Source organism: Bombus impatiens, unplaced genomic scaffold (assembly GCF_000188095.3).
Source record: "Bombus impatiens unplaced genomic scaffold, BIMP_2.2 scf_0837, whole genome shotgun sequence".
Taxonomy (NCBI): domain Eukaryota; kingdom Metazoa; phylum Arthropoda; class Insecta; order Hymenoptera; family Apidae; genus Bombus; species Bombus impatiens.
In genome coordinates this window covers 142,342-154,232 of record NT_177256.1, presented here as the reverse complement: position 1 = coordinate 154,232, position 11,891 = coordinate 142,342, and the positions used below count along the sequence as shown (strand labels likewise).

General features: G+C 34.2%; 1 protein-coding gene across 1 annotated transcript; it reads right to left on the bottom strand.

Annotated features, from left to right (window-relative positions):
• Positions 1–2,966: 2,966 nt before the first annotated feature.
• LOC100742072 (phospholipase D2) lies at positions 2,967–8,586 on the bottom strand. The gene is made up of 15 exons (XM_003492766.4): positions 8,308–8,586; positions 7,619–7,801; positions 7,142–7,502; positions 6,942–7,062; positions 6,457–6,880; positions 6,154–6,389; positions 5,695–5,962; positions 5,460–5,622; positions 5,094–5,357; positions 4,738–5,011; positions 4,443–4,663; positions 4,130–4,366; positions 3,803–4,043; positions 3,400–3,729; positions 2,967–3,325 (listed from the first exon to the last, which is right to left on the bottom strand). The coding sequence occupies exons 2-15, from the start codon at positions 7,764–7,766 to the stop codon at positions 3,224–3,226; spliced, it is 3,390 nt and encodes a 1,129-aa protein (XP_003492814.1). The 5' UTR covers positions 7,767–7,801; positions 8,308–8,586; the 3' UTR covers positions 2,967–3,223.
• Positions 8,587–11,891: the final 3,305 nt, after the last annotated feature.

The window sequence follows — 11,891 nt, the reverse complement described above, 5'->3', positions numbered from 1 at the left end:
GCATAGCCTTACTGACGAGTCCACCGGTAGTCCCGGGACGAAACGCACAACTCTCTTTTCATCCGCCACAAGAGGAAGAAGCACATAGGTCGGTTGAGCGCGGTGTCCCGCAGGGTTCTGTGTTAGGACCCATCTTGTGGATCACGGCGTATAACTCGGTTCTCCGCTGCTCCCTGCCTCCGAGCACGGGCATTGTCTGCTACGCCAATGATTCTTTGATCCTGGCTGGGGGACGATGGTTTTATGAAACACTCCAACTCGGCGAGGTTGCCGTGGCGTGCGCGGTTCGCGCCATTCAGGAGCTGGGCTTGAGCGTGTCACCTGCCAAGTCTGAGGCCATGTGATTCTTCTCTGTGTGTACATCTGCGGAAACGCAGTACAGGTGGGGCTCGAGATGAAATATCTAGCCCTACCGATCGACAGCCAATAGACGTTCGGGCCGCTCTTTGAGCTCCTGGTCCCTAAAGTGACGGCCGCAGCCAACGCCTTATGCGGCCTATTGCCAAACATTGGCGGAGCTGGAATCGAAGTTCGTCAACTGTACGAGGGAGTGGTTCGATCCAGAGTCCTATACGGAGCCCCGGTGCGGGCGGAAGATCTGCTGAGGAATCGTCGCAGCTTACTGCTACTGAGGAGGTTGCAGAGGATTACCTACATCCGAATAGTCAGGGGATATCGGACCATATCCCACGCGTCGGCGTCGGTGCAGGCGGCGTCTCCTCCATTCGAACTACGGGCCCTAGCGCTTCGGTGGGTGTACCATCAACTGCGGAGCCCGTACTCGGGCAGGGATACGCCCTCTGGCGACCAGTCGGTCCGTGATGTCCGGGAGGAGGCAAGGCTCGAAACCTGGGAACGGTGGCGCATTCAGCTAGCCGCCGAGGATACGATGCGGCGTCATCGAGCCTTTGGAGCGGTCCTACCGTACTGGGTGGTTTGGAGAGATCGTGGCGGGCTCCTACCGACATACAGGATGACGCAGGTGCTCACCGGGCACGGAGCGTTTGGGGAGTTCTTGCTAAGGATTCGACGGGAGGTGACCAACATGTGTCATCACTGCGAGGAAAAGGAAGACACGGCATAGGACACACGGGTATTCTGCCCGGCGTGGAAGGAACTGCGCCGTGCCCTACGGCTCGCTATCGGCGAGAGTTTGGCCCCCGAGGCGATCGTAGAGGCCATACTGAGGTGAGAACAGGAGTACATCGCCGTCCGCTCCTACTGCGTGCAACTCGTAAAGGAGCGCGCCGAGAGAGAAATGGTGAGAAGTCATCATCCATCGAGGGTGCCGTCACGCCGGGAAGGGTATTCCCACTCTCCTCCTCGGACTTGTCCCTCCTAACGACCCAATCAACTAAGGATAGCTACCGATTGCACCATCAGGGAGAAGACGAAGGAGTGCCCCAGCAGTAATACGTAGATGGTCCAGGGCACTCCTACCAATCGTCGGGACGACCACCGTGGAGGTTTTAGCCGGTACGAACCCGGCATATTTAACCATGAATTGTCTATTGGTTAGGTAGGATTTTAGGATGGAGTAGTAGGTGTGTGGTAGGATTTTCTTTAGTTTGAACAAAAGTTATTTATGCCACACTTTGTCGAACGCCTGCTGAATGTTCAGAAATACCGCAGAGCAATATTTTTCTTTTTTCTATATCTTGGTTGATTTTATGAATTAGACGATGAATTTGCTTTATCGTAGAGTGTTGCTTCCGAAAACCGAATTGATGATCTGGCATTGTTTTCAAATCCTCTAGGAGTGGAAAGAGTCGTTTCATTAGCATCTTCTCAAATAGTTTGGACAAAATGGGTAGAAGATTAATTGAGCGATAATAACTAGTTTCGTGTATTGGTTTTTCAGGTTTAGGGATAAGAGTAATCAATGATATTTTCCAAGACTTAGGACAGTATTCAAGACGAAGAATTGTATTAAAAATAGAAGTGATGAGAACAACCCCTTTTATGGGAAGCTCCTTGATAGCTTTGTTACTTATCTGATCACGTCCCAATGCTTTTCTGGGATTTAGACGACGGATTAATTCTATAACTTCCAGAGATGAGAAAGGTTCAATAGGAGGAGACATCTGGAAGAGAGAGTGCAAGTATTCCGTTATTTTCGCGGCAATAGTGGAGGAATACGGTTTGAAGACATTAGTTAAGTGACTGGCAAACAAGTTGGCTTTTTGTATAGCCACGCTACGCGCCCATTCACCTTGCGGATAGCGATTTGGAGGGATTATTTACGGAGGACGAGTGAGTTTCCTGGGTGCTTTCCATAGTTAGTAGTTGAAGTTAGCTGTGGGATACAGATTAGCAAGATATTTTTGAAAACAGTAATTTTTGTAATTTTTAAGGATTTTGGTTAGTTTTCTTGTTGCGTTATTTAGTTTACGCTTATCTACAGGTGTTCTATGACTTTGCCATACTTTTCTAAGTCTGCGTGTTTTACCGACTTGACATTAGAAATTGGAAATGTGAATCCGAACACATAATTATATAGCACAATACTGATTACATTGACTCTCGATTTATCAAACTTCTAGCTATTTAGATAAGTTGAAATACAAAAATGATTCACTAAATATTTATATGGAATAATCGTAACAGAGATATAAGGAAATAACAATATTAGCTTGGTAAAGAACGACATATGTCATATTTATTTTATATATCGTTTAATACAAATAAATAATATTATAAAATAAATGTTATAATATAAAATTCAACTTTTAAAAAGGCACACTGTTAAAACTTAAACATTCATATGAACATTTTTATAAAAGATGTTATTAATAAAAGACGTTTGAGCTTATTAAATGATTAATGAAATAAAATTATCTTCAAACTAGTAACTGTTATCACATCAACATTAATAACCCGTTTCCTTTTTGAAAGAGTTAGATTTTATGGAATGTTAAAGTACAATTATGATCAATTTAATGCATAAGTAACAATCCAAGCATCACCTTGACCTGAATTTTCATTAGCATTTTATTCATCTTAATTCTTTATGCTCTCAAATATTCTAAATGCTTTTAAGTAATAGTGATATACAATCTTAGTTCTAGCAGTTTATACATATAATGAAATATCTAGTCATAAGCACAGAGTGATCGTTTGTACTTTGGTCAATAAAATACTTAAAAATAGATTAACTTGTATACAATTGTAAAAAATATTAAAATCACTGATTTCATTAATATTGGATTCGAATGTCAAAAATTTAAGTCCACAGTGCTGTTGGCATCATTCCTTCTACTGTACCAGCAGCTGGTTTCAAATCCTCATTGCATAAAAAGCGCAATGGCATGTTTACTAAATGACCCTAAAATAAAATTAAAAATGAAATGATAAAGTTTGTTAAAATAATAAAAATAATAATAATTTTTTAAAACACACCTTAATCTGTTCAACCATTTCTTGGGCCAAAAGTGTATTCGAAGAAGAAAGTGGCTCCTCATCTTGATATTGCTTTAGCATAGAAAAATTAACAACTTTATCTGTCGGAATAACATGAAATACTTTTTCATAGATTTCTGTGTTTCGATTACTCCTAGCACACCATACATCTTTGTAGAATGATTTTTTAATTATATCAGTTACATCTATATCTTCATTTGTTTTAAATAATCCCAAATGTTCAGAAATTAATTGTTTCCGCAATGATCCTGCAAATTTACCACAAGGAAACGGTATATCATTCATTCTTCCTTCTTCGAATTCTTGATCCTGTAAATTATAGAATAGTTAATATTGAAATGATAAAAAATTACACAGTTGAGTCAGTTAAAATAATACTTACATGAATTATTACTGCAATTTCGCTGTCCCTTGTTGCTGTCATGCTTCTATCATTAATATTAGCAGAACCACAGATGACAGTATTATCATCCACAATTAATAACTTGCTGTGAACATATATTAATTCTGTCACTAATGTACCATTTAACATTGCGTGCGTCCTTAAACCATGGAATGTAATGTACTCTCCAGGATCCTCTATTCCTGCTTCAATTAGCCGACTTAAAATAGCATCTTTACCCCTATTTATAATACAAATAATTCCAATTTTTCAACTCATTCACTTTTTATCTTTAGTTGCAGTTTAATTTTATAATAGAATTTTTACCTTGATATAGAAGCATAATTCCAATGAGTAATAGCACGTAGAGCAGTACCAGTTGGTCCTCCAACTTCGCCTTCAAAACCTGGTAATAAAGGCATTATTACAAATACTCTAAATACTGCACCCTCACGGTGTGCTCTTAAAATGCGTTTCAATAATGTTTCTCCAATACGGTTTTTTACTGCAGATCGTTGCATGGATGCAAGTGTTATAAAAAATTGGTTCTCTATGTATATATACCTGAAATAGAAAAATGTGTATTATAATAGCAGTAGGGCAATTAATCATTTTTCATGTTTTTAAAAATTAATTTCACCTTTCTGCTTTACTAATAGCCTCAATATAAGCTTCTTGAATACTTCGCTCTATTGTTTGTGAGTCGAGAAAACCAGCCGACCAAGAACTAACTGATCTTAATACTTGACAGTTGACGTTGTGTATAGTAGATTTCTCAATAAATGGTACAGAGCTACTGCAATTATTGTACGTTTTTGGAAGCAAAAATGGATAACATGAATTTAATTTTGCTTTTTCCATCTACAAATATAAATTATATAAATGTTATTTAATTATTAGATTGTTACATAATTAGAAAGTGCCTTAGAACCTGCCTTAATTGCATTCCAACGTTGAATAAAATGTCTGGCAACATCTCTTGCTGTTGCACCTTGTACCATAACTCCTACATCGTGCCATGGCATTCTGGGAGTGTTGCTCCTATCTACTAGATCTTGATAAGGTTTTTCGAGATCATTAAAGTCTTTAACAATAAAATTTACATAGTCTTTTCCCAGCCATAATTTAGCCACACCTGGATATTCTGAAACTTCATCTTCCTTATACACTAGTGACTGACTAGTTTCAATTGGAGTTTGCATTGCATAGCTGAAAATGTCAGTGATATTCTCTAATTGGTGTAAAAATATATTCAGTTTTTGATACATATCTTTCTGAAGTATAAACTTACGTAGTCATAACATCCTCCTCATCGCTATCTTCTTCATGTGGATTATACACCATATTAATTAATTCTTGTCTTTTCAACTTAATACTGTGTTTCATTCTATCCATGGTGTTTTTTGCCATCCCAAATAAATTTTTACGTTCCAGATTAGGTGTATCACATTTCATAGTATCTGATTCTTCTATTGGTTGTAATAGTAATAAATCACCAGCATTTAACTGTGATGTCGAGAATGGTGATATCGACGTCTTATTATTTATAATTGGCCTAAAGAAAAAAACAAAAAGTAAAATAAAATGAGTAGCCGAGCCAAACTTAAAGAAAATTTGAAATATAAAATTTATGGAGAATAATAAGAAAGAAACTTACAACACTGGTATAGATTTGGTAGTAGCCATCACAACTGTATTAGTTGCAATAGCCAATGGTAATAAAACATGCTTCTTTACATTGGCATTTGATACCTTTTTACTGCTGGTATTGGTAAATCTACCTTTAGATGGAATATAAATACTGGAATGATGGGTGCTGCCTGTAATTGAAAACAATAAAGCTAAATGCAATTAATAACAATGATCGGTATTTAATTTCAAGTATCATGTACCTAAGTCTATTAATCTATGTTCATTGTTGTCCCATCGACCATAACATAGATCGATTCCTCCAAGAAAAGCAATACTTTGATCAACAACTACAATTTTTTCGTGGTGTGCCCACAGAAACACCCCCACTCTCGCGTGATCTGGATGACGTAATACTTTTATATTTTCAGGGCATTTTTCAACTAGACGTTGCTTGCTATAGAAACTGTTTATGCCCAGTGCAACTTCTACTTCTTTATAGATCATTATATATACTTTGATTCCTTCAAACTAAATAAAGAATTGATTATTCTAACATATACACTTGATTTCTTTCAATTTTTGACAGCATTATATGTTATATTCAAGATTACATTAGCCTTACCAAGAATCCTCAACTTTTGTCAGTATTAATGAGGTAGAGTGTTAAAAATATTAGTATAAATAATTAATAAACACAATGTTTTTAATGATATACTCACAGCTTTTCTTTGTAAAATGTTATCTAATCGCCAGTAATCACTATGAATAGCTGGTCTTTTCATATAAATCTCAGGTGATAACCACCAGTCTGCAATAAAAATTTCTTCTTTTGCATCTTCTAACGCGTCTGCAACAGCAGACATATAACTTGATCCATCTACAAACCATGTGGCTGGAATAGGGGAACGATAAGGTGCAAACGAGTTGTGCGGATTCGATTGTATAAAGTCTCGACCTGTACTAACATAACTTATTAATTAAGTTTTCAAAGTTTTACATTACGCACTAGTCAAAGAACTTACCTTCCCTGTTACTAACTTCTTGTATGAATTCCAGCCATTCTTTAGCCTTTCTTCTTGTCCAGCACTTAATTAGTATGTGCCTACTGAGATTTACTATTTGTATACCATTTCTTAATCCTGTTGTATACAGACCAAAACTGATTCCGAAACCATTATCCATTAGAATCACCGATTTAATGCTACCACTTTTCGGTTCAATATAGGCAACAAAAGTATCTTTAACAACAAGATGTCGAGAATGCCATTTCCTACATAGAAATGTGCAGAAATGAGTACATCTAATACAACACATGCCCTCAAGAAGACCACAAAAGTTACATCTACTTCTTGCACCTGATCCAGTTCGTTTTAAAACAATTCCTTCTTTGCCTTTCATTCCTAAATCTTCTATAAATGACAAATGTGAAATTTCTAAAAAATCGACCTGAAAATGTTTTATACTTGTTAGTAATCATTACATAAATAAATGCAAATTATTAACTCACTGTTTCTGGATGATGCAAATAAATTTTTATTTTTAATAAATTAGTTAAGTACTCTTCTAATACTTTTTTCCTATGTTCTAGTTGCTCATAAGGTACTAAAACATCAGGCTTATTTGGAAATCTGAAAAAAAATAGTTTGTCCCATTTTTTGGTCATTTACAATAAATAAACGTATTTTCTTTTTAAATGTATCTTTATACCTTGGTAGTGCACCTTTACGACCTTTCCCTTCTTTTGTATCCCCCAAACTTTTCAAACTAGTTCTTCTTTCTTTGTGACTTTTAGTTGGGAAAGGTATATTTAAACTGGTGCGATATATTTTCAATTGATTATGCAAATTTTGGATATGTTTGTATCGTTTTTTAATTGTCCAAATAAATGGTCCATGCCTAAATTCGATAGTGTACAAATTTGGATTCAATGGATGTGTTGTTACGCTACGTTCATTGTCTATAATGTCCACATGCACTTCTTCACCAGGAATAAAAACATTACGATACTGGTTTTTAAAATTTTTTGGTAAGTCGTGTATAGCAGAAAAAGGTATCACACCAGGACGTTCTAGTTTAAATAAAGTAAACAATGCACAATACATTTTACTAACATAGTTAGAATGTTATTTTTAAAGGAAGTCAGTTAAATAACACAGAAATATCGAACTAAAGTCATAAACTCACCACTATTATCAGTATCATTATTAGAATTAATATTTTCATTTTCATTTATAGTAATTTCTAATGAATCAGGTACACCCAGTGTATCGTCATATTCAGGATCATGAGAAACACAATTCTCAGCTTTTTCGTTTAAAATACTGTCAGACATTGTTAACAGTATTTTACAAAATTATCAATAGATAACTAAACATACGTAATTAAGTTAAACTAGTTTCACAGTATACTTTTCATTGCCTTCAACCTATAATAACTTTTACATTATACTTCTGTTTCTTGCAATATCAAATAATTCTTTTACATTACACAAATTATTTTTATTAATGAGAAATAGTACATACAACAGTAGAAGTTATTTAAGAATAAAACACTGACGAATATGTACATCATTAATAGATAGGTGAATAGATAAGTAGTAATATGGTGGAACAAAAAAAATGTGATGACAAAGAACTAATGTATTTTCTTGATTAAGAAAATGATCTAATGCGCGCGGGAGAGGTTTAGAATATTGACTATAAATTCGAGTTAGATGTAATTCACAGGAACAAGATTTAAGTAAATTGCCAGACTTGTTTCATTATATGTTTATCGGTATTTATCCATCGATTAAAATTTTTCCATATTGTACACTTTAAAAATATGAACTTAAAGTTACGATAAAAATTATGAACGATATAATAAAAGGATACAACCTATTTATTTATTAAATGTCACATGTCACGTTATTAAGGTTATAAATATTATCGCTTCTTTCCATAAACAGTTTTAAGGTAATGAATTTTACATGGTATTGCAAGAGATTGATATATACTTCTCAGATAATTCCATTATCATAGGTGGTATCGTCATAATTGATTGATTACACGAGCGATTTCATCGCTGTTCATTATGTGACAGATTAAGCGACTTATACATATCTCGTCTGTTCTTACATTTGTTGACTATTGTAGATCTGACTCTAAGAACTGTCGGTATGGATATTTTCTACTGAAACATATGAAGCGTTAGCTTAAAATTGTTTTTTTTCTATTAAAACTTTTTTCTATTAAAATTTTACATTTTGGAAGTAAAAATATCCAATAGATTTCACAAATTAACTAACTAAATTTTCACGAGTACGTGGCTTTATTTATGACGACTATTTTCTATTACATTGACGTGATCTATGTTTGATCATTCTGTTTTATCAACAAAGTTAGCAATTCCATAGAAAAATATGTATGTATGTAATTACAAATATACAAAATAAAAATCTTGTATTTTTCTTTTCACGTACGAATAATGTTTTGAAATCTTTAGCTACTTTTCGTAACGTGAATTGAGAATTTTGTTTGTCATATATGTAGCGTCCTCTCTTATACGTGATCCATTGATATGCATATTTACTTGTAAATGAAGATTTACTTAAAAGACGTAATAAATTGCTATATTACTTTCCTTTGTGGAGTTGTAGATAAATTACTTTTTCACAGACATTATGGTTTAATAATATGTTTATCTCTTTCGTTTGTTTATCAATATTGATGAATATACCATTATTCATGTTTATTACATTGCGAGTAGTACTTACGTAAGATACACACAATACTAATTAAAAATCAAATAGCAAAATTTTAGATATGTTTCTAAAACATCATCAAAGTCTAATTCAAATCTTTAAATGATTGTTAGCACACTTGTTGTTTTCTTTAGCTACTATTTTCTAAGAATTATTTAAAAATTTATGTATATGTATAGTTATTATCAACGACATCTTAACAATAACTTCTTGTTGTTGATATTTATTGACACATACATACGTTTCAACAAAGGAGACACTAATAAGACATAAAGATATTTGTGTAAAGTCCGTGTCAAAATAATCTAAATGTAATTTATAGAAGGCTACAGAAAAAATTTCTTTTCAGAATTTCTTACTATTAAATTAATTTGTATTTTGACTAATTGTAGATACAATTCCTTGCCGAAAATCGAATCGCTCTTTTATGTGCAGAACTTCGACTCGAGATGTCATTGAAATCGCAAAACATTCACCATATAACAATAACCAGTCAAACATTGTTATTATTATTTCGAACAATCGAGTTTAACGTATATATAGCGTATGTGTTGGATACAAAGAAAAGTGGAACGTTTTATGAAAGGGTTCCATGTAACCTCATTTTCCGTTAATAATATGTACTCTTTACGCTTGCAATCCGAAAACTCGATATTTCTTATATTACGGAGTATAGACAGGAAGCGCGCAGCCGTGTGATTATTAGGAAAAGTAATTGTTCAGTTTTGCGATCTACTTTCGAATTGGAACGCAAACGATCGATTTTATTCCTGGATTAGAATGTCAAGGGAAAGCGATGCAATGCACGCGTAATGCAATAATAATTCAGGAGAAGGAACATCTTTTATTTTCTTTGTATTCTTTTATTAACTTACTTGACGTTGTCTGTAGTTTTTATCGAATTATGATAAAACCTTCCTTAAATATTTAAGTTTATTATTTAACCATTCTTTTATCTATTCCTATGATCGTATCTCCTTATTAATTGAGATACAGAAAAGTCTATTGCAAATTCTTTTCTCACGTTTGCTTGCGATAGTATGGTAATTTAAGGCCGAATATCATTGTAAATCATTGATTAGATACACTTCTGTAGACGACTAGGAAATCATTGGATTTGACGATTTTAGATAATTAATCAAGGATTTGTGACGAAACGCCGTGCTCCAAATAACGCAACATTTTTTATTATAGTTTAGTTTGTGCAATAACAGATTTCAAAATAATAGGGGATGGAACTGTTTGAGCAAGATACTTTAGAATTGTTTGCGTCATAATTAGCACTACGTATTGGAATGATGTTTTTATTCCTGTGTGTTCTATACGTAATGTAAATACGTGTAATGTAGCATATAAATTATGTAAATCTAGTTATTAACGTTGGTAGATCAAGGCATTTGTAAATGCGATTCTACATCACTAATTATATAAAATGATTTGTCTATTGAGTCGAATAAACGTATTCCATTTTATAAACAATGTAAGGGAGTGTTTCATGTAGGTACATGCTCTTTAAATGTAATCGTATTAATAGATTACAAAGTTAGAAGCGTTTCATTTTATATTTATATTGGTATTATGTGAAAAAGAATTCATTGGATAATATAAATTCACAAAGTGAATAATTCAACTAAAATTTTGATTTTTTATGGAATTTTTTAAATGAAATTTTCTATTAATATGAGTGAAATTTTAATTGATGAAATTAGCATGTTTTGAACTACATATATTATTTTTTAAATGACTGCATGATGCAATTTTCATAAAAAAGCAGTTGTTATTAAACTTGTCAAGACTGTTATAGTTCATTTACATTCGTGTAAAATACCAGCACTAAGCGTTATAAGTTTTTAATCATTCTTTCAGATGATAATCAAAACATCTTCTAAATTGCAAATACGTAGTCTTCGTAACATAATAATCATGTAAATAGTCGTTTACATAAGAACTTATTCGATTAGCCATTCTTTATTGATATATTCGTTATTCGTTATACTTTCTACTTTTTGATGGAATAACATTATGTGAAGTAATTAAAGGGACTCGTATTTAAATCGTTTGACATCTGAGGTTACAAGCTATATCGTATCTAATCTTTCACTAATTCTTTAACTAGTTCTTATTATGTATTGATTTAAACTTAAATCCTAATAAATAGTAATTTTATATGCTATTTACGATAATTTTGCTTCTATACGATTCTCTTCTTTGAATTCTCGATCATCAGCAAACAAAAGGGAATTCGTATCGCTTCAAGATTCGATCTTTAAGATCATCTGGTCTACAAACGAAAGAGAATTTGTATCGGTTCAGGATTCGATCCTTAAAATTATCTGGTCCAAGCAACTTTTAATTTCATTCTTATTCTGCTATAGTTCGGTTCGATAATGATCGAAGTGGTCCATAATGGAACACGCGTATCCGTGTTAGTAAGTAAGTACGTATTCTTGGATCGCAGGAAGTCACGCATATCAAAGTAGCTATCAGTCAGTAAGAGGAACGAGGCGACGTGTCGCGGGAGGGGATGCTTTCGAAGTACCTGTACCTGGAGGTAGGGGCAGCGTATAGGACGCAGAGAACAGAAACGCGCTGGGTGGTGTGGCGATGGTAGTGGTGGTGGTGGTGGTGGTGGTGGTGGCGTAGAGTCGGGCGAAAGGGAAAATAGTCGGGCGAACACTTTTTTTCTCCCCCATTTAGAGGCAGGTTTTTTGACAC